The sequence below is a fragment of the Erythranthe guttata genome, chromosome 8 (genome assembly GCF_056151865.1).
Source record: "Erythranthe guttata isolate IM_541 chromosome 8, IM_541, whole genome shotgun sequence".
NCBI lineage: Eukaryota > Viridiplantae > Streptophyta > Magnoliopsida > Lamiales > Phrymaceae > Erythranthe > Erythranthe guttata.
The window spans coordinates 572,928-593,211 of record NC_142540.1 but is presented as its reverse complement, the minus strand read 5'-3'; the positions used below and the strand labels follow the sequence as shown (position 1 = coordinate 593,211).

The 20,284-nt window shown below is 36.6% G+C and overlaps 6 protein-coding genes across 9 annotated transcripts; 1 reads left to right on the top strand and 5 right to left on the bottom strand.

The window, feature by feature from the left end:
- The first annotated feature begins 144 nt into the window (after nucleotides 1-144).
- CYP38 (cyclophilin 38) lies at nucleotides 145-3,098 on the top strand. The gene is made up of 7 exons (XM_012993964.2): nucleotides 145-453; nucleotides 560-856; nucleotides 967-1,166; nucleotides 1,803-2,038; nucleotides 2,160-2,302; nucleotides 2,532-2,603; nucleotides 2,707-3,098. The coding sequence occupies exons 1-7, from the start codon at nucleotides 265-267 to the stop codon at nucleotides 2,932-2,934; spliced, it is 1,365 nt and encodes a 454-aa protein (XP_012849418.2). The 5' UTR covers nucleotides 145-264; the 3' UTR covers nucleotides 2,935-3,098.
- Nucleotides 3,099-3,150: 52 nt separating this feature from the next.
- On the bottom strand, nucleotides 3,151-5,559 carry LOC105969220 (serine/threonine-protein kinase 54). The gene is made up of 6 exons (XM_088821452.1): nucleotides 5,067-5,559; nucleotides 4,850-4,971; nucleotides 4,374-4,570; nucleotides 4,124-4,298; nucleotides 3,727-3,861; nucleotides 3,151-3,645 (listed from the first exon to the last, which is right to left on the bottom strand). The coding sequence occupies exons 1-6, from the start codon at nucleotides 5,362-5,364 to the stop codon at nucleotides 3,436-3,438; spliced, it is 1,137 nt and encodes a 378-aa protein (XP_088677578.1). The 5' UTR covers nucleotides 5,365-5,559; the 3' UTR covers nucleotides 3,151-3,435.
- A 219-nt stretch (nucleotides 5,560-5,778) lies between these two features.
- On the bottom strand, nucleotides 5,779-11,149 carry LOC105969231 (uncharacterized). 2 transcript variants are annotated; one of them, XM_012993983.2, is made up of 20 exons: nucleotides 11,100-11,149; nucleotides 10,818-10,953; nucleotides 10,332-10,369; nucleotides 10,159-10,181; nucleotides 9,958-10,064; nucleotides 9,820-9,871; nucleotides 9,645-9,729; nucleotides 8,833-8,923; nucleotides 7,973-8,011; nucleotides 7,794-7,861; nucleotides 7,587-7,649; nucleotides 7,452-7,507; nucleotides 7,295-7,368; nucleotides 7,073-7,165; nucleotides 6,897-6,998; nucleotides 6,709-6,789; nucleotides 6,534-6,625; nucleotides 6,418-6,433; nucleotides 6,202-6,312; nucleotides 5,779-6,123 (listed from the first exon to the last, which is right to left on the bottom strand). In XM_012993983.2, exons 2-20 carry the CDS (start codon nucleotides 10,938-10,940, stop codon nucleotides 6,022-6,024), a joined length of 1,416 nt encoding a protein of 471 aa, XP_012849437.1. In that variant the 5' UTR covers nucleotides 10,941-10,953; nucleotides 11,100-11,149; the 3' UTR covers nucleotides 5,779-6,021. The 2 variants fall into 2 exon arrangements, with proteins under 2 accessions (XP_012849437.1, XP_088677562.1); XM_088821436.1 differs by lacking the exon at nucleotides 11,100-11,149 and having other exon boundaries at nucleotides 10,818-11,056.
- Nucleotides 11,150-11,763: 614 nt separating this feature from the next.
- LOC105970688 (protein NUCLEAR FUSION DEFECTIVE 6, mitochondrial) lies at nucleotides 11,764-13,270 on the bottom strand. Its single transcript, XM_012995524.2, has 3 exons — nucleotides 12,988-13,270; nucleotides 12,772-12,890; nucleotides 11,764-12,021 (listed from the first exon to the last, which is right to left on the bottom strand). The coding sequence occupies exons 1-3, from the start codon at nucleotides 13,161-13,163 to the stop codon at nucleotides 12,002-12,004; spliced, it is 315 nt and encodes a 104-aa protein (XP_012850978.2). The 5' UTR covers nucleotides 13,164-13,270; the 3' UTR covers nucleotides 11,764-12,001.
- Nucleotides 13,271-14,420: 1,150 nt separating this feature from the next.
- Nucleotides 14,421-16,521, bottom strand: LOC105970695 (hypothetical protein). Of its 3 annotated transcripts, XM_088821451.1 has the most exons (4): nucleotides 16,277-16,474; nucleotides 16,065-16,143; nucleotides 15,707-15,940; nucleotides 14,421-15,060 (listed from the first exon to the last, which is right to left on the bottom strand). In XM_088821451.1, exons 3-4 carry the CDS (start codon nucleotides 15,927-15,929, stop codon nucleotides 14,870-14,872), a joined length of 414 nt encoding a protein of 137 aa, XP_088677577.1. In that variant the 5' UTR covers nucleotides 15,930-15,940; nucleotides 16,065-16,143; nucleotides 16,277-16,474; the 3' UTR covers nucleotides 14,421-14,869. The 3 variants fall into 3 exon arrangements, with proteins under 3 accessions (XP_088677577.1, XP_088677576.1, XP_012850983.1); XM_088821450.1 differs by lacking the exon at nucleotides 16,065-16,143 and having other exon boundaries at nucleotides 15,707-15,942; nucleotides 16,366-16,521; XM_012995529.2 differs by lacking the exon at nucleotides 16,065-16,143 and having other exon boundaries at nucleotides 16,277-16,473.
- Nucleotides 16,522-16,801: 280 nt separating this feature from the next.
- Nucleotides 16,802-20,044, bottom strand: FDH (formate dehydrogenase). The gene is made up of 6 exons (XM_012993992.2): nucleotides 19,558-20,044; nucleotides 18,367-18,538; nucleotides 17,661-18,201; nucleotides 17,442-17,566; nucleotides 17,183-17,295; nucleotides 16,802-17,086 (listed from the first exon to the last, which is right to left on the bottom strand). The coding sequence occupies exons 1-6, from the start codon at nucleotides 19,645-19,647 to the stop codon at nucleotides 16,973-16,975; spliced, it is 1,155 nt and encodes a 384-aa protein (XP_012849446.1). The 5' UTR covers nucleotides 19,648-20,044; the 3' UTR covers nucleotides 16,802-16,972.
- Nucleotides 20,045-20,284: the final 240 nt, after the last annotated feature.

The window sequence follows — 20,284 nt, the reverse complement described above, 5'->3', positions numbered from 1 at the left end:
TCGGTCTAACTACAATTGGATCTTAGACCCGGTCCACTAAATCCAACCCATCTTCTAAATCTCGGCCCATCAATTGAAAGCCCATAGCCCGTTTTCACAGCCCGAAGAAGATCATCTTATCCAAAGTGTGAGGTTGACTGAAAGCATCTTCACTAGATTTTTGTTCCCCGGCCACGTAAGCTTATCCTTTTCTCTCACATACCAGATAGATTCTAAATGTGTCTATCTCTTTGCTAACAAACACTGATTCAAGGTTTCTCATCAATGGCGGCCATTATTTCGTGCCACCGCTACTCTTCTTCCTCGCAATTAACTTCGAATCAGAAATTTGTTAGCCGTATCCTTCCTTCCAAGTGCTCCAAACGTCCATTTTACCATAATGCCACCACTCAGCAGTTCAAACCCCTGTGCTCTTCACGAAAATCAACTCCATTTGTGCCCGTAGATGAACAGGTGAGTATCCCATTTTTATTTGATCTGTTGTGATATTTGATAAATTGATGTTTATTTGGTTATTTGTCTCTGAGAAAAAAAAAATATGGTTTGATGATTTGAGCAGAGGGATAGGTATCCTTCAATAAAGAAAACTGCGATTTCAATTGCGTTGGCTGTTGGATTAGTGACTGGATTTCCTGATTTGGGGTACTTAGGGCAGGCCAATGCTGCTGCTATTGCACCGGCATTGCCCGATGTTTCGGTTCTGATTTCGGGCCCACCGATTAAGGATCCAGGGGCATTGTTGAGATATGCGTTGCCTATCGACAACAAGGCTATACGGGAGGTCCAGAAGCCGCTCGAAGATATTACTGATAGTCTTAAGATTGCTGGTGTCAAAGCCCTTGATTCTGTCGAAAGAGTGCGGAATTTTTCAGTTTTGATAGTATTTCTTGTAGCTTATTTACTTTTATTGTGTTTCTGCAATGTGTTGATAATTGTTTTTTTTTATTTGTTTTGTTTGAGATGTAGAATATTAGACAGGCGTCGAGGGCTCTGAAGCAAGGTAGGACACTGATTGTTGTAGGTCTTGCAAAATCGAAGGTCGATGATGGTGTTGAATTGCTAAACAAACTGGAATTGGGATTGGATGAGTTTCAGAAAATTGTCGAGGACAGGAAACGTGATGCGGTTGCACCTAAGCAGAAGGAGCTGCTTAGTTATGTTGGAGGGTGAGTATTGGAAATTAATTATTTTTAAAACATTAGTTTTGGCAGAAGTGGTTGCTCTAATTGCTCGAAGAATTTTTAACATTTTTAATTATTTAAGAAGTATCGGAAGTGATAGAAACAACTTTACGCAAAGCATGCTGAATAAGTCGAAGGAGGCATAGGATCCGGATCGACATTTACTTTGAAGACGACAATCGTTAGTTTTGATATATTTTTCCTAGTTACGATTCACATTTAGATCAAGCAACCGAGTTTGACAGTGATCCGAATAGTCCACTTTGTGTGCCTTCCGTAAAGATAGACTAAAGGTTTTCGAAATTCATTATGTTTTCGTGATATTGACCATTTGAAAATATTGACAAAATTGCCATCATTAAGTTAAACTAGTCAAAAGAATCAAACAAAGTCGATTTCTTGTGGTAGCAAACTAGAAATGGAGATGGATGGATGGAGTAAATTTTTATCCAATCGGAACCACAAAAGACCAGATTTCTCGCACGTTTTCTACCGATTCCCTCTTCAGGTCTATAGAATGGGAAGAAAACAGAATTTAGACGACGTAAAATAAGCATTTCTCATTTATACCCTTGTCATTGACTGCAGCTGAGATCTTCGTGGGGCATTGGATTTCTGCAGTGTTGAAGAGGATATGGTTGATGGCTTTCCGTATGAAGTGCCCGAAGAATACAAAAATATGCCGTTGCTTAAGGGGAGAGCAACTGTGGATATGAAGGTCAAGGTCAAGGACAACCCTAGCATTAACGAATGCGTATTCCGTATTGTCTTGGATGGTTATAATGCCCCCGTAACGGCTGGAAATTTCGTGGATTTGGTGGAAAGGCATTTCTATGATGGCATGGAAATCCAAAGAGGCAAGTGTTGCTCGAATAAAATTTATTTCAATTTTTTTTTTTTTAATTTTATTGTTTATTTATCTAAGTTATATTTCGCCAAAACTTATGGATTTGTATATACATATTTTTTAATCTCTAGCCGATGGGTTCGTAGTGCAAACTGGAGATCCCGAAGGTCCTGCTGAGGGATTTATTGATCCTAGTACAGAAAAGACCCGCACAATTCCTCTCGAAATAATGGCGGATGGAGAAAAAGCACCCTTCTATGGTGAAACTCTGGAAGTAAGTGTAAACACAGCTCTATAATCACCAATGAATAAAAAGCTCGTGTTATCCCTTGTCCCGGTACTATATCCCAGAATTAGTCGGAAAATGGCAAAAAGATAATAATAAAAAAAAAAAGGGTGTCAAGGTTTTACTAGTTAAAATCATTAATATTTCAACGAGCTTCGTTTTAATACTTTATCAGGGTAAATTATCTATAAATTTATTGACTTTTGTCATTGGGCAGGACCTTGGTCTGTACAAGGCTCAAACGAAGCTTCCATTTAATGCATTTGGAACCATGGCGATGGCTCGAGAGGTGAGAAAATTCTGAACTTTGTGAAGTGATATTACGAATCAAATATTGTGACTTTGTTTGAGTTTAAAAGATTCTAAATCTGTGGTGGTTTTCATAATGTCAGGAATTTGACAACAACTCTGCCTCGAGCCAGGTATTTTGGCTATTGAAAGAAAGTGAGCTAACTCCTAGCAATGCCAACATATTGGATGGTCGATATTCAGTATTCGGTTATGTGACACAAAACGAAGATTTTTTGGCCGATCTTAAGGTTGGTGATGTCATAGAGTCGGTTCAAGTCGTAGCAGGCTTAGATAATCTTGTTAATCCGAGCTACAAGATTGCTGGTTAATTAATTACCTGGTTTTACCTGTATTCTTGTCTTGTATCACAAATCGAAAATTGTCGAAAATTGTTGAGGCATTTGAATTTGAGGGAAGACTGCAAATCCTCCTCTGTAATAAAACAATTTTTTAAGTGTGAAAGTCTTACAATATAATAATTCGGTTTGTTCGATACGCTTCTCGGATTCTTCTTGCTCTTCGTCGAATTATATTGCAAAATCTTTGGGAGAAAGTTAATCTCAAACAAACATAATTTGATTTGATTGGTACATTGATAAACGTTAACATCAAGTACACAAACAAACAAACATTTTATTTGCCAAATTATTCTCTAAGAAAAATCCTTTCACGCACATTATTTGACTGCTGCAGTTCAAATTATTTCAAATCTCAAAAGACAAATAAACAAAAATTCTTTTAGAGTATTTGTGTCACGGGCCTCGATTCTTGAGGAAGCAAAAACACGAAGAATGGGATTGATCAAGAGGAATCATACCACCTCGTATTTGTCACGGGCCTCGATTCTTGAGGAAGCAAAAACACGAAGAATGGGATTGACCGAGAGGAATCATACCACCTCCCCTTGATGTATCTATAGCTTGCAACATGGAAACCACTTCATCCATTTGGGGCCTTCTTTCACTATTCGCATCCCAACATCTTCTCATTACATTCCCCAACGAGCTTGGGCAACACCGTGGTATCTCTGGCCTCAGATTCTGCAAAAGAGAGCGAGAAGAAAAATTAATGCACGAGAGAAATCGTCTGTAGTAGATATTTATACAAATGTATATATATACCTGGTGCACGACAGCCGAAGTCAATTCCGAGAAGCTGAGATCATGATACGGCATGTCACAACAATAAATCTCCCACAAACAAATACCGAAACTGTATACATCGCATTTTCGATTGTACGGTTTACCAATGAGGACCTACGATAGAATAAAACAAAATTACAATAAGTGCTCGATATAAAAGATTGATTGACTACCTTAATACATTAGAACCTCGATAAATTAATAACCTCGCTTAAATAATAATTTCTTACGGTCCAGACTCGGTAAAAACGTACTAAATTATTAGCTCGATAATTTAATATTTCGCTAAATTAATAGAATTTTGTCAGTCCGGACCGCATCAATTTATAGAGGTTTAACTGTAATAAGATAACATAGCACACTTTGAAGTAAATACCTCAGGCGCCATATAACCGAGGGTGCCAGTTTCGCCAGTCATGTCGTTGGGGTTTGAAGCCTCGACACGCGCAACTCCAAAATCAGCAATTTTTACTGTTCGATTCTTGTCGAGAAGCATGTTCTCTGTTTTCACATCCCTGTGAACTATATTTTTCAAGTGAAGATAGCTTAACCTGTAAGATTTATCGATGTGAAAATATCTCAAAAGAAACGGGACCAAAGTGCTATTGAATTTGAAGTTAATTTACCCTCGTGCGAGATCCAAAGCTAGTTGTATGACAACTTTGAAAGCGAGTTTCTTTCTCCTGTTTTTTATGAGGAAATTCTTAAGGGCGCCTCCGGGAAGATATTCAACTACAACACAACAAACATTATGTGATACGCTAGAATGACCGTTATCTCCCTGTATGTTGAGCTCTGTTCCACCAGTCGTTGCACCGATGAACTGCAAAGGCGATTCAACACCAAGAAACATGAAATCAAGCTTAAGCAATCTTCTGACTTCATAATCCGAAAAACAATTTATGAAGTGTATCCTATTAAAAATATTATCCTTCGCATAAAATGGAATCTACATTTTCTTTTTATCCTAATTAGTATAGATCAATCAAAAAAAAGCGTAGATCGTATACAAATATAAAATGCCAACGAGAATGTAACATACTAATTATGATGAAAAAATTGCATTCGAAAGAAAAGAAAACGAATGAAATAGTAATATTACTTTGGTCACGTTAGGATGATCAAGCTTGTGCCACACGGAAACTTCTTGAGCGAAAGCTGTTCTATTTGCAACAATTTCGGCCTGCCTTCTGTGGCCTTCTTCACCCCAATCAAGAAGTTTCACTAACATGAACAAAATAATTAAACTTTTTAAATCATCTACACTAAATCCAACAGATAATAAGATTTAATCATATATAGAAAAAATAAAAATATACCGGCGACATCTAGGCCATCATAAATGCCGCGATGAACGGTTCCGAAAGTGCCACGTGCAATGACGGATTTGATTACAAGCTTTGATGGATCAATCTCCCACTCGCGCCTCACGTGAATATTCCCTCTCGTTTCTTCTTCTCGTCGTTGTCTTCTTCCTCTACTTTCTAAGAACAAACCTCTGATGAAAGGATGTTGTTCTTCGATTTTCGCCAGATCTATTTGATCTGCCCTCACAAGACCAACTCCTCCACCACCTCCGCCGCTGCCGCCGCCGCGAATGTCTTTCGACTCCTCCATGTCCCACACCACCACCAATGTCAGGTTGATAGAGATAGAGATGACTTTTTAGGTTATCAACTGTCACTCTCTCTCTAGGAGGTTTTATCAGTTGGGATACCTAGGACTTTGTCAGCAAAGATTTGTAGTTTTTTTTAATTAGTGTTTCTTGGTCAGCGGATTAGTAGTTACGTACATGTTTACATTACATGTGATATACTGATATACCTACTTATTTTTCATTTGGGCCAAAGCATAAACTAAAGTTTAGGGGCCTCGCTGATAATAGGCCGAAAATTAAGGGGTCAAGGAAAGCTGTATCTAATTGAATTTCAAAAATCCATCCGAATTTTTTAATAGATTTAATTTGAATCTCTTTTGAAATTAAGCTGTATCTTATGTAACTTCATTTTGTGTTTTATGCAACTCTATTGATTGAGTTGTGATGATTCAGTTTCTAATAATATGCTTGGTTTCCTTTACAGGTTATTTAATCTTAAAGCACTCGGCGAGTGCACAAATCCACACGAGCGAAGTCGCAAACACATACACACTCACAAAATCAAGCTCTTTGCACGTTTGCAGGTAAAAATGCAATTGCATGTCTGTGCATGAGATACAAGTATATATGCATGGCTATGGGGATGCTACTCGGTAACGGGGAAAATCGGAAGAGTATTATATCCTTTGCTTTTTCTTGTCTGGTGTCGCATGTACTTGTGCTTTGATCCCGTAAGTCTTCAACTGAAAATTCTCAAAAGCCTCGGAAATTACTCCAACCTGCAAAGGCATTTAAAATTTAGAATTTATTCGTAAACAAAGCGACGTAAAATGATAACAAAAGCTGATTCAAGATACCAATTCAGGCTTTTTGGAGTAGACTCGAACGATCACGTCTTGATACGATGTTGGAAGCAAGTGGCTGACGCGATCATCAGGAATAGGGAACTTCTCCTCACTGCCAAAATCCTGAACAAAAAGAGTCGTCAAAAGTTGCACAAGTAAAATCAGGGAAGGAAATTTTAACACGGGTCGGAAGAACCCTAACACTTAAATTGGACACAGGATTCGTACCTTGAAAAAGTTGACTCTGGAAGAAGGAATTCATGCAAAGAATGCAAAATGTCAAAATAGATACTTCAAATTGAATGCTAAATTTGAATACTTTGATTCAATGTGGATACACTAACCTTTCAAGAGGATTATGCTTCCCATGAGTTAGATCAATTCGTACATTGCTAACCACAACATCTTCTTCTCTTAGTGTCGATCCACCACTTCTCTGTATAATCAACATGTTCGTGTGAAATAAAATGCAACCCCTAAAAAGACATTTGTTTTCTAAAACATACGAGCATGTAGTACCTGTGAACACACGATATCTTGTGCAGTGACTTTCTTGTAATTCTCCAATTTGTCCTTTGGAACAGCGTATTCATTACAAAACTGCAAAGGCAAAATAGAATTTTGAGCACAATACTTTAGGAGAAAAAAGTACAAAATATAAAGTGAAATACAATTGAATAATCATCAAATACTTGGAATTTATGTACCTGATACAAATCTCTGCGGCGAATGCGAAGAATCAAATCCCTAGATTCCTTTAGTTCATCATCTGGAGCTGTCTCAATGGTCTTGATGATAGTGTCATCTAACTACAGTATTAAAGACAAACTTCTGAGTAGACAGTAAGTGGTTATTACTAATATAAATAGGGGAGTTCCCGAACCTTCCAATATTGTGAAGGATCATGTATGTGAGATGCTATTTGTAGATAATTATTTGCGCTCACTAAAGCATCTACAACCATCAGCTCTATAGCCTATAAGTTAAGGAAATTATCAATCAATTTCATATACAGAAAAGCAACCTCATAAACTTTTGTGATATACTTTTGTTACTGCATTACAAGTAAATCAACTGTAGTCCCGAGTATTATACCCGCAAATACCTTTACTTTTGCATGAGTATAAACAGTTCTATACAAATCAGCTCTTGTGGCAAACAACTTGTGGACGGTCAGATCTGAAATTTACAATCAATAACGAAGTTGGGGGATTTGAATTTTTCAGAGTATATGTCAAACAATGTTATATTAAGATACTAACAATCTTTGGCTCGATAACATATTTCATTTCCCATAACTCTCATACTCTCCATCAACCTGAGAGTCATGAAGAAACAGTACAGTTGTTAGTAAATTACATTCTGAATGGAATAACTAAACGAGTTTTTTGAATAACCTTTGAAACTGAAAGTTGCATCCTAAACCACATGCTCGGCAGTCACGGGCGATGTAATCAAACCTGCAGCAAAAATTTCCACATCCGTGTAATTATATCAATCATGCAGTCAAACACGTAAGAAAAGAAAAAGGAGAAAAATTTAAATAAATAACGTGTAGGATGATGTTCAAAGAAAATCTAATTCCTAAGGTAGAAATTACTAACTTGTCGACGTCAATGCCATTTCGACCATTCGCCACAATATCATATAGAAACCGCTTTTCCCTTGAGCTCTAGACAGAGAAAATCATAGATTCAATCTTAACATGTGATCGGACATACGATAAAGCTGCACTAGTACAAATAAAACGAAAATAAACTCAGTGTTCACAAGTAATACTTACTTTGGCTGTGGCATATTTAGAACTTGCAAGTATCATTTCCTGCAAACGAGTTGGGGGTTGAAAGAGATTAGTTCTGAACTTAGAAGCACAATTATATACTCAACAACATATCAAGACTATCTTGAGACAATCTCAGCATTAAAATCCCAGAAAGAATTAGCTCTGGAATTATTTAAGCAAAAAAAATCCATGTCATATTGCAGAATTGTTATGTATGATAAATTAGTTACATGTCTCCATCAAATACGACTTGTCAAAAAATGGATATCTGAAGTGCGAATCTTTGCCCGAAGACAATGCTCTGCTTTGTAAATACTAACCATTGCTAAGGAGACACACACATATGAATTCAAAAAACATCTCAGAGCTTCTAACAGTAATGGTGGCAGAAAAAAATCCGGACATGGCTTAACAGAGGAATGGATATGCTTGAGCTTGCAGATAAAGTTCCTATGTAACATAAAAGATTCTCATACAACCAATCTCCACTAGGAGGGTTGCTAGTTGGCTTTTCCTCTAGAGGTGAGGTCGAGAGTTAAAGCCTTCTCCCTCCACCCTTTGTAAAGGCCTTGAGTTTTTAAGAAGTTACAAAATAAATTACAATTTTATCACAGGAAAAGAAAAGTAGCTCGTTAACAGATTTTGCTTGGCAATTAGTCAAGTTCAAACAACAAGAGTGACTACTATCTTTCGTCTAGCATCTATACAAAAGAATAAGTCTGTAACTTGATAATGTAAAAGTATTTAATAACAACATTCTTTAATAGACCAAATACACCAAAAGCATGTTGTGTGGAAGAGATTAATACTCAACTCATGAAAGTAAACCTGGTGAAATCACAGAATTGTCATCAACTCACCTTGACTCTTTTCACGGTCCCAACATCTATGTCGATATGATGCTCATCAATAATGTGATCCACCATCTCGACAGACATATTCTCATGAGACCTACAATCATCCTTACTAATGTTAAATAGGGTATATTCCACAACCAAAAAATGGGAATTACTAAGAAAAGAATCACAAAAACAGATTGATGTCATAATAACATAAACTCATTATTTAGAGTACATGTTATTAACAACTTCCAACGGCCAATGGTGCATCCATTGCAAAATTCAGAATTAGCACGTATAAGTTAGCCATAAGCATATGTAAGTACATGGTGGGTTTGTCAATTATGGTAGGGAGCCTCATGGTCATATAGATTGTTAAGAACCAAAATGTAAAGGCCTCAAAATACAAGGTGAAAGCACATGAAGTTTTTATGAGACAACAGATCCCGGATTTGTTCCAACGGTTTTACGTACATCAAATTGTCAGGTCACATGATGTAAGATGGTTAAGATTTATAAACACAATTCAGAGGGGTATGTTCGCATAATAGTAGCTGAAATACTACATTCAAGAGAAACTCACCTCATAGTTCTATAATAAAGTAGTTAGGTTAAGATGACTGTTTATTACTCTTAGACATAGACCTCCTCAAATACATCAATTATTGGCTATCTTCCACGATGCAAACTGTAACTAAAATTCTTATCCAAGAACAACTGAAATTCTCGCGGAACAGAAAATGCAGTTGTATATAAAACAAGTTAGTTGCAGTTGTTTATAAAGCAAGAAACTACGTAATCCCACAAACATGCAGTCGGTTCAACAATATTACCATTCTGATTCCTTAAGAACCTTGGGAAGAAACTCACTTTCAAACAAATGACTGAAAGGCCCGTGACCTATGTCATGCAAAAGCCCTGTCAATTAATCATAGTCGGTGGTCAACATCAATAAGTGTGCAATAAAGAATCATCAATCAATAGAACAAAAAAAATCTTCTAAAGAACCTGCAAGTTTCACTGTTTGCATATCAAAGCGATCAATACCAAGCTCCAATCCCTGCAAAATGCAGGGTGTTCGCAAAACAAAACCTTATAAGTCAACTTTAATACTATTGAATTAGCATTTTAATGCCGGTCTCATACTTGTTGTGTCTTAAGTCTATGAACTGCTTCACCGGCAAGCCAATAAACTCCAAGTGAATGTTCAAATCTAGAATGTACAGCTCCTGAATAAACCATGTGTGCCATTCCTGAAAATTAAATATGAGATTGAAAATTAGATCATTTGATTGACTGTAGATAACACCAAATCACGTAGATCTAATAAAGAAATTGTGCACTAACCAAGTTGCTTAAGATCACGTAGCCTGTCAAGAAAGGAAGAATTGTATTACAATCTGAATCATCACAACTACATCGACAAAGAAGCACACGGACAATAAATATAAGCTACACAAAGAGTAACATTAACCAGAACCAAAGATAAAGGACAAAGCAGGCAGAATAGTTTAGGTTACCTCTGAAACTGCTCCGTGTCAATGAATTTCAAAAATATCTGCAAATAAATAGATCATCCATGAATTAATTCACAATCTACTTCAAATTTGGACGAGTCGTTAAAATACCAAAGAGAAGCCACTGAAACATGCAAATCAGAAACATAGGAAGATATCTCCACACTATAGTCACCTATTTAGACATCTACACCACATTTTACAATATTTCACCACAATCAATCAGCTAAAACACCAAAACCCTATTTCACGAGTAGTAAAAAAAACCTAGTGCAAAAAAACAGCCAGATTCAAACAACTAAACTTCACCATACCACATCATTAGTAGTTACGGACACTGAATTAGGGAGATGAAATTTCACAAAACAACGACAGATTATAAGTATCAACATCGGAAGAAAAAAAATCAAATAATTAAAAAAAAAAAAAAATGACAGCATGAAGAATAAAACAAAAAAATTAGAGTAGGCGAAAATTTGAGAAGGTCACCGGGTCAAGATAAATGTTTCCATGGACATTGTCGTGGACGTGCTTGGATAAACTCAGGTCCTGTGAGTACGCCGAACTGTAATTTGACGAGAACGCATTGTCGTCGTCGCAAAACGCTCCCATTCTATCTCCTCAGCTACAAAATGAAGAAAAAGTAGTAGATATTTATGCAAATAGAGAAATGCAATTCTTCAATTGTTGAATAGGTTTTGAATTTGAGGGAGGAGTGAACGGAAAATTGTGTGCGGAATGAAGGAAGAGAAGAGAACGTTTGTTTGTTACCGTTTGTTGCTAGGGTCTGTACTTTCTAGTTTCTAATGCTACTGCCCCGCCAATGGCCCAAAAGAGTGGGTTACAGCTGATGATATATTTTCTCTTTCCTTAATTTCTGCAATATTTGCAATTAGGTACATCTTTATTTTTGCGTTATTTATTTATAACTACTTATATTTTTTGCATTTGGTCACGGGCCTCCTAAATTTTGGGTTAGTGTTGACAGCAAACTTTCTATCGCAAATAAGATTTGAAATAAGAATTTTTAAACGATTCAATAGAATAAATATTTGAATTTTATTTTAGAAAATAGATAATTATTACAAATTCCAAACTATCAATTTATTTTATTTGTGTGTTCGTGTGGGTTCGTTTATGTACCAACTACCAATAACCCCGAGTTCCTCGTACTTGGGTTTTTTCTTCAATCACCAAGACTCAACCTAAGTGAGAGGTCGATTGTTCGAATCATTTTCGGTAAACGAAAAAAGGCCTATGGTGAATAAAGGAAAACTATTAATGAACATGATGTTTAAAAAATCCAGTAAATCCCGCCACCTGAAAATCAAATAACCCTGGAATCTCAAATTGTGAAGACTTATTTGCCTAGAAGACCCGGCCAACAAATTTCGAATATAGCAAGAAAGAACCGGGTGCAAAACAAGGCAAAAAATAAAACAATAAGCCAATTCGTCTCATTAAATGTAGCATAAAAAGGCACATAATCTTTCAAATTAAGGAGAATGTACACAACAAGATCATATCCCACCGAAAATACAACCATTTTGAAATACATTTATTCTCGTTTCAAAATACGACAGAATTATCACTGACGGTCATCACAGCATCTCCGTTAACAGTCGGTAGAATTATCACTAACAGTCTTCCCAGCATCTTCAATCAAGATCCTGTTATAAAGTCGTCGCAAACCCTAATAAAAACAAGAGGAAAAATGAAATTGCTGCATTATCACAACACAGTGAAGCATTTATTATGTGTGTAATCTCAATTTGCTAACAGAGCTTCAAGTGCAGAAAAAATGTCACTGATTGGTTCATTGCTATTGTAGTGTTCGTTCAGATTTCTTCTGTTTTACTATAAAATAGCTGCCTCGATAGAATTAATGTTCACGGGAGCTTAAACCATCTTTATTAATATATACAACATTCACAAATCCCCCATTATCATTACAATTTAGCTGACGAAAGAAAAAAAAAACGGTTAAAAGGTGGATTTTAGAACTTAAATGTTCCTTTTATATGTTACTTCTTCGATTTTCAATAAAACTGCTAAAAATCGAAAGTAAGCATATTTGCTAACAGTAACAGTTTCTCTACACGTCAAACGATAAGCTACTTAAGGTAGTATTAATATACAAGGAAATTAGTTAGACTTCATGCTCTTAAAATCATTAAACGATGAAAAGCGAAAGAAGTGAAAGGCTATGCATCGAAATCCCAAGCTCAAATCCAACAGGATGCAGAATTGAAAACAAAATAATCATCTCAAACGAAGGAAATTGCGTGCTATCGTGATGAGTACGAAATAAAACAATTCGATCCACTCAAATTACGCAAGCAAAAATATCATACAGAATTCATTTTCAACGATTCAAAACTGAATCACCCAAATGATAATCGAATAAATACGAAACGAAGGTAAATAGGCGAACGATACATACCTTCAGAGAGAAAACCCCAGCGACCAACTTTGGATGAAAGCATTGACTCGAGCAATGCGGATGCGGTAACAGAATGCAGAGGCATTAACGACTGCCCACACGCTAGCTCCACCGGCAACCTACAAATTCACAAAAATTTCCAGGTAATTTAACTTCATAGTTTGATTTTTAGGGTTAGCGGATCTGGAATACAGGATAAAGCATTATTTGGTGAACCTGGAGGAGGAGAAGAAGGGGCGGTGGCGAGGTGAGGGGCGGGAGCTGGTGGATGCGAGTCCACCGAGCTTCGATGGTCCGGCGGCGACGGAGGGCGATGATTGGCCGCGGAATAGGAAGGTTTTAACGGAGTTGGAGGATCGTTGAGCGAGATTTCTAGCACAGTTTGACGCCATTGTTTTACAGTTAATTCAAAACCTTTTGGTTCTTAAACCCTAGGAGAATCGGTACATTTCGACGTTTCAGATCAGAAAGCTGGTTCGTAATTGAATGAGGCCTCTCCGATTAGATTCCAATGGGCCAGAGATATCTTATTATTGGGCTATTGGGCTGGGCCGGGCAGTTCGGGCTGCCGAATTGGTTCTTCATCTGTTTTTGGTTTGGTATTAGAATATAATTCTGGAATATGAATATTAAATGGGAACATCTATCGCATTAAGCTATGTAACACGGATACGGAAATGATGATACGGGAAACAGGAAAAGGACACGGAGTAACGGCATTTCACAAAAGTAGGGATACGAGAGTTTGGGAGAAATTTATAAATATTAAAAGTATACGTGTATATAGACACGGCCATGGGCCGGTTCGGTCCGGTTCGCGGTTCACTTTTTTCGGAATAGGCCCGTACTACACACGGTTCGGCGGGCCGGGCCGGCCCGCCGGTTCCGAAATTTTATATTTATACATATATATGTTTTAAAATTATCTAATGAATAAATAAATTAAAATAATTATTTTTAAATAGGAAAAAAAGAGAAGGAAATAAATAAAAGGACTTTAATTTAATGTTATAGTAAAAAATGGGGTGTGAGGGTATTTATAGGAAAAATGGTGTGTGGGGGGAATTCAAAAAATAGCAAATAACGACCGGTTCAGCTTTTTCTTGCTCCTTTTTTTTTCTTTTAATCCGGTGGAACCGCACGGTTCATCTATTCCTAGAACGGTTCCGGGCCAAAACATATATATTCTATAAACATATATATAAGTTTTTATTTGTCCATAATTATTTTTATATTTTTCATACAAACATATTCAAAATAAATTTCACTATCAACTATCAATTTGCAATTGATCAAAAATATTAGAAAAATTATTATTCAAATATGTTCTAACTTTTTAGAAATTGCAAAATGGCCCATAAGGTGTCCGGGAAGTGCCCAATATCGGACACGAAACATGTCCGAAACACGGAAACATTAAGAAGTTCAAGTTTCCGTGCTGCATATCATTTAAGAAAACCATCGATCACATTTTCACGGTTGGCTCAAATACGGATATCAAATTAGACTCTCGAAAACCGGATTCAAGTGTTCGATCGGAAAAAAGATTTGCATGAGTCTGACTTATCTGAGCTCCGAGCTCCGGTCGAGGTAAACTACGTCGCCTTGTTCAAAGAAAAAGTGCCCTTATGGCTTATACAAACACAATCTGAACACCATAACTAGAGATTGATATAAAACAATGATCAAATTCATTGCCTTGAAAAAAAAAAGCATCATATAGTAAATAGTATTTAACAGCCAAATAAAGATCCCATTTCCTGTCTAACATACACATACATGTTCATTGCTTCATATAGTGGGGGCAAAAAGAACACGTGACGAAATTTAAGTCTTCAACGATCTGCACATGCCGAAGTATTTGTAACTGCTGCGATAATTATTTTTACTATGCCACTGCTCCAAAGCTGATCAGCTACTACAGAACACTTATCCGCACATACGAGATTGAGATAGTTGCTTCTTACTAAAACCGGAACTTTCTTGTGAGCACGAAATTATCACCTTTCAATCTCCTAACACAACATCCACTTCTTGGCCTGATTCATTTTTTAATAACCCCGTAAAAAGAGACTAGAAAGATTGTCCCTGTTTTTTTCTACTTCTCCACAACGTTTACCAATTCATATTCTACGAGCGAGAGGTTATTGTCCTCTTTGACATCGAAGTTGGCTGGTTCACTGACTTCTACACGCCCCCATTTATCCACAGCAAGCCTCATTGACCCTTTGAACATGTCAATTCTCGCGTTTCGTAGAATTATTGTAGCGTCGGGCTTCATCATTTCCACTGCATGGGGAGAAAAATGTCGCATAAAGATCATCTAAATTCCCGAGGAAGAAAACGTGAAACAGACATTTCAACTTAAAAACGATGGCAAAGTAATGTGATATCCAAATAATCCCGACTTTCGTGACTAGTGAAAAAAATCAAAATGATGCCAATCAAGTCTCTAGAAATTCACAATTGCTGTCTTTATTATTAAGTGACTGTATCTCCTTTTCCTTTGCTGTTTGCAGCATCATATAGTAATTATGCGGTTACACACACAAACAGAATCACATAGAAAAACACATTGACTGTGTGTTCACTCAGTGCACATGACTTCTAATGCAGTAATATGTGTCTCTAAATACGAAAAATCGTGCAAGAGGCATAACATTCAATTGCAAACAATATATACACCCAACCAAGGACTTACGTTGACATTCAAAATTATATATATATATATATATATATATATATATATATATATATATATATATAGAATTAACCCACCTTTTTTTCTATAAATTCAACACATAAATACATAATCTATAACTGCATAACGCAAATGGATCCATCCACATTTAGTGGAGCAACAAATCAAGAACCGATAGCGATGGTCGCAACAATAAAAGATAAAAATAAATTAAGAGAGTAATAATAATAATACCTTGCTCATTCCTTGCAGTAAAAAGGATACTCCCGGTTTCATCTCCGACCAGACATTCAGCAATACGCATTTGATTAAACTGCGGCCCGTCTGGCCTGCCCTTTTGCAGCACCATCTTCGAACTCACAACCTTCACCACAAGATTGTGACCATTCGTGCCTGGCCGGATTTGATCAACCTTGATGAAAACTGGCTTCCTCATACCTGATTTTGTTTCAGCCATTTCTAATTTACCTGCAATTTATAATCACAAGTGAACTGAAAACATCAAAAAAAGCAATTTCTTTTTTTTTATTAATCACAGTTTTTTTTTTCTCAAATGTAAATAGAATTGGTAAGAGAAATTAATTTACTAAACCAGTAAAACAACAGTTTTTTTTTTCTTCCTCAAATGCAAACGACAATCAAACAGCAACCAGACATTAATTACAATCTACCTGCAATTTAAAATCACACGTGAACAGAAAACATGAATAAAAAAAATTAATTAATTAATTAATCACAGATTTCCTCAAAAGTAAAACAATCAAAATTAAAATAAACGGCGAGTGCAAAAAACAGCTACCAGACCTATTAATTACAATAAACGTCGTCGTCGGATCGAAACCAGAGAAATTACGAAAAAGCTATTAATTACAACTTAATTAACAGGATAAAATTCCGAGATGTGAAGTTCTTTTTATTCCGCGAGTTGATTCACTTGCTTCTCTGTTTGTTCTTCCTTTTGGGATTTTTGCGCGATAATTTGTTCGGGTCGGGCTATCGTCGACAACGATTTTACTGGAAGTTCGTTTAGTTTTGACCGTTGATCTTATGCATTTCATCACTTAGGCCATCTCAGCCGTCCATTTGTCTTCAGACTGATTATTTGAATTTTTATGTTTAAAATATATACTCATTAAAAAAATCTTGAAAGCAGTATCTATAAATTATTTAAAATTTGTCTGATAAAATACTATTATGTTTCCAAAATACAAGTACAACAGAAAATGAATTGTTTTAATTTTTTAATGAGGAATGAGCAAAAATATTATTTAAACAAGATTAATACTAATTATCATATATGTGATTACAAACACAACCAACACATGCACAAAAAGAACTGGAAATCCATATGCATCAAGGTTAATTCCAAAGTTTGAGTCAACTTAAAACAAGAAATTACACACCCGAACAAAAGTCATGTTCTTTTTTTATTTAAATAGCAACTCATTAGATCTGGCATTAGTCGGAGATGGCAGAATCGACACTCGGGCGAAAGCACATCTAGCGATATTGGCTAGCCAATTCTCCGTCCTTGACAATGTAGTTTTGTTCCGGAAAATCCTCCCCCTTGAAATAACACTCCAACATGTCTTTCACTCCAGCAGCATAACGAAGCTACACAACCATCAAATATATCGAAGTTTTTTTCATTTAGCAATAGCCAAAATACGATTTTCACATGTTTTTCTGACGAGGGACGATAAAACTTACTTGTGCATCAATTGTAGTTCCCGATATATGAGGGGTCATAGCTTGGTTTGGCATGTACCTCCAAGGGTGATCCTTCGGTGCAGGCTGCGGGTACCACACATCTCCACTGTAACCTGAATCCACAATTTACGTATTTGTAGTTTGTTAAAACGACACGCAAATTCAATTCTCATGCAATGTTATTTTCTAGGGAAAAAAAAATTGTTTTGTTTCTAAATGAAAAAAAACGGATGTCTATTCGATGCCATACAGCCCATACCTGCTATATGCCCACTCGAACAAGCATCGACAACGGCTTGCGTGTCCATAATCGCACCTCTAGCGTTGTTCACGATCAAAACTCCCTTCTTAAGCTTCGCTATCCTCTCTTTGTCGAACATCCCTCTAAGAAAGAAACACACGACAATAGTAATAACAAACCGTGTGACGATTTAGCGTATTAATGACGATAAATAGTGGTTGCCTTAAAAAAACTAACTTGGTTTTCTCAGTGAGAGGCGTATTAATGACGATGATGTCACATTTCGGAAGCATAGCATCTAGATCCTCCTCGTAGGTTGCCCCGATTTGACTCTCCAGCTCAGCGTCCATCTGAAGGCGATCGTGGTACAACAGATTACAGTTGAAAGGCTTCAGCCTCTGCAGCAAAAGTCGGCCGATTCTTCCGGCGCCAACTGTTCCGACAGTCTTACCTTCAAGGTCATAAGCTCGGTGGGCAATGGCTGCAACATTCCATTCACCATTAATCACCTGATGGTGCCCAGGCAAGAAATTCCGAACGAGGATGAGAATCCTCATCAGCTCATCTTCAGCTACCGAGACAACGTTGCTTCCGGTGACCTCCGCCACTGTTAATCCAGCAGCGGCAGCCGCCTTGAGGTCAATGTGGTCCGAGCCAATTCCAGCCGTGAGCAGAAGCTGCAGATTTTTTGCCTTTTTGATTCTCTCGGCTGTCACGTATGCCGGGTGGAATGGGGTACTAATCAGCACATGGAGATCGGACATGTGTTTCTCGAGCTCTGCAGACATTAAAAAAAAAGTCGTTAAATTCGATCAACTAAAAGTGGGACAAATAAATTATATCCTCATTTGACTTCTTCATAAATAAGATTAAGCAATCTAATTAGACTAGGTAGTAATTAACAATGTACTCGTGATTTAATTATCGAAAAATGTTTTCTTACCACTATGTGGGCCATCTTTGTCGGCAGTAACGATGTACTCGTGACCCTGAGTTTCCAACCAGTCACGTATACCCAAAGCATTCTCAACACAACCGAGGAAATTGGGATTCATCGAAGCATACTCGTTTGCGTTGTAGAAAACGCCCACAATCTTCTTGCTTCCGGGTGAAGCCTAAAGCACATACAATGCAAATGGTCATGGTAATTCATACAACATCATGCATCGGATATTTTTTTTCTCAAAATAAAATGGAACAGAAACAAATATAGCAATGTCCTAGGTTACTATAATACTATTACTATGGCTATGGTTGGAAATTGGCACGGAATTTCTGAAATTCCGACGATTCTGGTCTGAAATCTTTTGATTTTGAAACAACATTTTTCATTTCGATTTCCAATTTTTTCGATTTTTCTAGAATGAAATTGGAATACATATTAGATTCAAGACTTCCGTGGATTTCAATTTTTGAAAATATTTCCAAAAATCACACTTACAATATTTATTTATTATGTATTTTATATTATAGGTGACTATGAAATTGGAATTCCTAACCGATTCCAATCCGAAAATATTCGAATTTACGAAATATCTCCTATTTTTTTATAACAGAATTGGTATTATTTTGTATTTATGAAAAAAAAAAAAAAAAAAAAACCTAATTGCCTAATCTTTTTTTTTTTTTTGAACTTCCTAATTGCCTAATCAATAGAGCAAAGGACAGAATATAAATAGATACTGGTACACGTAATGTTAGGGGAGGCCCAGCCCGATAAGGACACTTATCAAATTAGTGGGGGCCCAATCTGTCTCGGCCCGAATAACAAAATTGGCGTAGCCTCCCACATGATAATACGACAAAATAAGACGTAGCGGTACTTGATTTCACACACTTGGCATGAATCCGCACTGAATTCTGTTTCTCTCTCTCCTCTTTCTACACAAATCATCGTTATGTTCTAGACAATATAAACAATTCTTTGATTTTTTCAGCTTTTACTGCACAAATAATTCTACTGTTACTTCAAATCGTAGGAAATCATCGCTCGATTAGATTTCATGGAGTTATTTTAAATCATAAAAAAAATTTGAATACAAAAAAAGCGGAATGACATAATCAAAGAAATGATCATATAAATTAAATTAAAAATTAATTTGGCTTTGATGAGGAATGAGAGAATTAGGCTTACGTGAAGGCCGCGGGCTAGAACTGAAGGGGCGGGGTTCCCTGAAGAAGTAAAAGCACGAACTGCAGAAACAGCAGCACGCTTCATCGCCATCTTAATTTTGTAAAAATTAGAGAACCGATTTCAGGAGAAGAAAAGAGAGGAATTGCAGAGAACCGCAGGGTGCAGGTGGTGATATAAGTATTGTGAACTGTTGGGACTCTGCTGCCTTTTTATAGGCAAAAGAAGAGGCGAGAGAGATTGTGTGATAAAGAAAAGTTGGTAGAGTTACTCTTTTACTCACCTATTTTATTTTGACTCACTGTATATATATAAACCTAATTTGCTAAATTCGCGAAGCTTATCCTATTTTAATGAGTGATTTACTTTTTCATTTAATGGTGGTGATAATTCGACCTTGTTGAAAGTTATGTGTAATATTAATATCTGTATTTGGGAATTGGGATTAAATGTATCTGAAAAATACACACGTGGTATACAGTCAGCATTAACCATATGAAGAAGTTCTAGGATATTTGAGTTTCCCTACAAACTCAGTCCATCTCGGTCCAAAAATGAAAAATCACAAGCAAAATTTGATTTTTGTTTGCCACTATTAGGAAGGGGGGCACGTGTGATATTTAACACTACAAGTGGGAAAATATAGTTTTCGGCCCTAAGTCTACATCAATTTCACATTTGGTCCCCCATGTTTTAATAATTTAACACTTTTCGTCATTTCCGTCAATTT

Excerpts from the sequence above, each read along its gene's own strand:
- LOC105969220 (XM_088821452.1), bottom strand. The coding sequence starts at position 5,364 with ATGGAGGAGTCGAAAGACATTCGCGGCGGCGGCAGCGGCGGAGGTGGT. Across the intron at positions 4,571-4,849 it reads ATCATCCTAACGTGACCAAA|TTCATCGGTGCAACGACTGG; the intron begins GTAATATTACTA and ends TCGCCTTTGCAG. Across the intron at positions 4,299-4,373 it reads GCTTTGGATCTCGCACGAGG|GTTAAGCTATCTTCACTTGA; the intron begins GTAAATTAACTT and ends TAAATCTTACAG.
- LOC105969231 (XM_012993983.2), bottom strand. The coding sequence starts at position 10,940 with ATGGGAGCGTTTTGCGACGACGACAATGCGTTCTCGTCAAATTACAGT. Across the intron at positions 10,182-10,331 it reads GACACGGAGCAGTTTCAGAG|GCTACGTGATCTTAAGCAAC; the intron begins GTAACCTAAACT and ends CTTTCTTGACAG. Across the intron at positions 6,999-7,072 it reads ATCCTTCACAATATTGGAAG|TTAGATGACACTATCATCAA; the intron begins GTTCGGGAACTC and ends TTAATACTGTAG.
- LOC105970695 (XM_088821450.1), bottom strand. The coding sequence starts at position 15,929 with ATGGCTGAAACAAAATCAGGTATGAGGAAGCCAGTTTTCATCAAGGTT. Across the intron at positions 15,061-15,706 it reads TACTGCAAGGAATGAGCAAG|TGGAAATGATGAAGCCCGAC; the intron begins GTATTATTATTA and ends CTCCCCATGCAG.
- CYP38 (XM_012993964.2), top strand. The coding sequence starts at position 265 with ATGGCGGCCATTATTTCGTGCCACCGCTACTCTTCTTCCTCGCAATTA. Across the intron at positions 454-559 it reads TTGTGCCCGTAGATGAACAG|AGGGATAGGTATCCTTCAAT; the intron begins GTGAGTATCCCA and ends TGATTTGAGCAG. Across the intron at positions 2,604-2,706 it reads CCATGGCGATGGCTCGAGAG|GAATTTGACAACAACTCTGC; the intron begins GTGAGAAAATTC and ends TCATAATGTCAG.
- FDH (XM_012993992.2), bottom strand. The coding sequence starts at position 19,647 with ATGGCGATGAAGCGTGCTGCTGTTTCTGCAGTTCGTGCTTTTACTTCT. Across the intron at positions 18,539-19,557 it reads TTCTAGCCCGCGGCCTTCAC|GCTTCACCCGGAAGCAAGAA; the intron begins GTAAGCCTAATT and ends TATGTGCTTTAG. Across the intron at positions 17,296-17,441 it reads TTCGAGTGGGCATATAGCAG|GTTACAGTGGAGATGTGTGG; the intron begins GTATGGGCTGTA and ends TTGTGGATTCAG.
- LOC105970688 (XM_012995524.2), bottom strand. The coding sequence starts at position 13,163 with ATGGCGTCAAACTGTGCTAGAAATCTCGCTCAACGATCCTCCAACTCC. Across the intron at positions 12,891-12,987 it reads CCCTTCTTCTCCTCCTCCAG|GTTGCCGGTGGAGCTAGCGT; the intron begins GTTCACCAAATA and ends GTGAATTTGTAG. Across the intron at positions 12,022-12,771 it reads CTGGGGTTTTCTCTCTGAAG|GGTTTGCGACGACTTTATAA; the intron begins GTATGTATCGTT and ends TGTTTTTATTAG.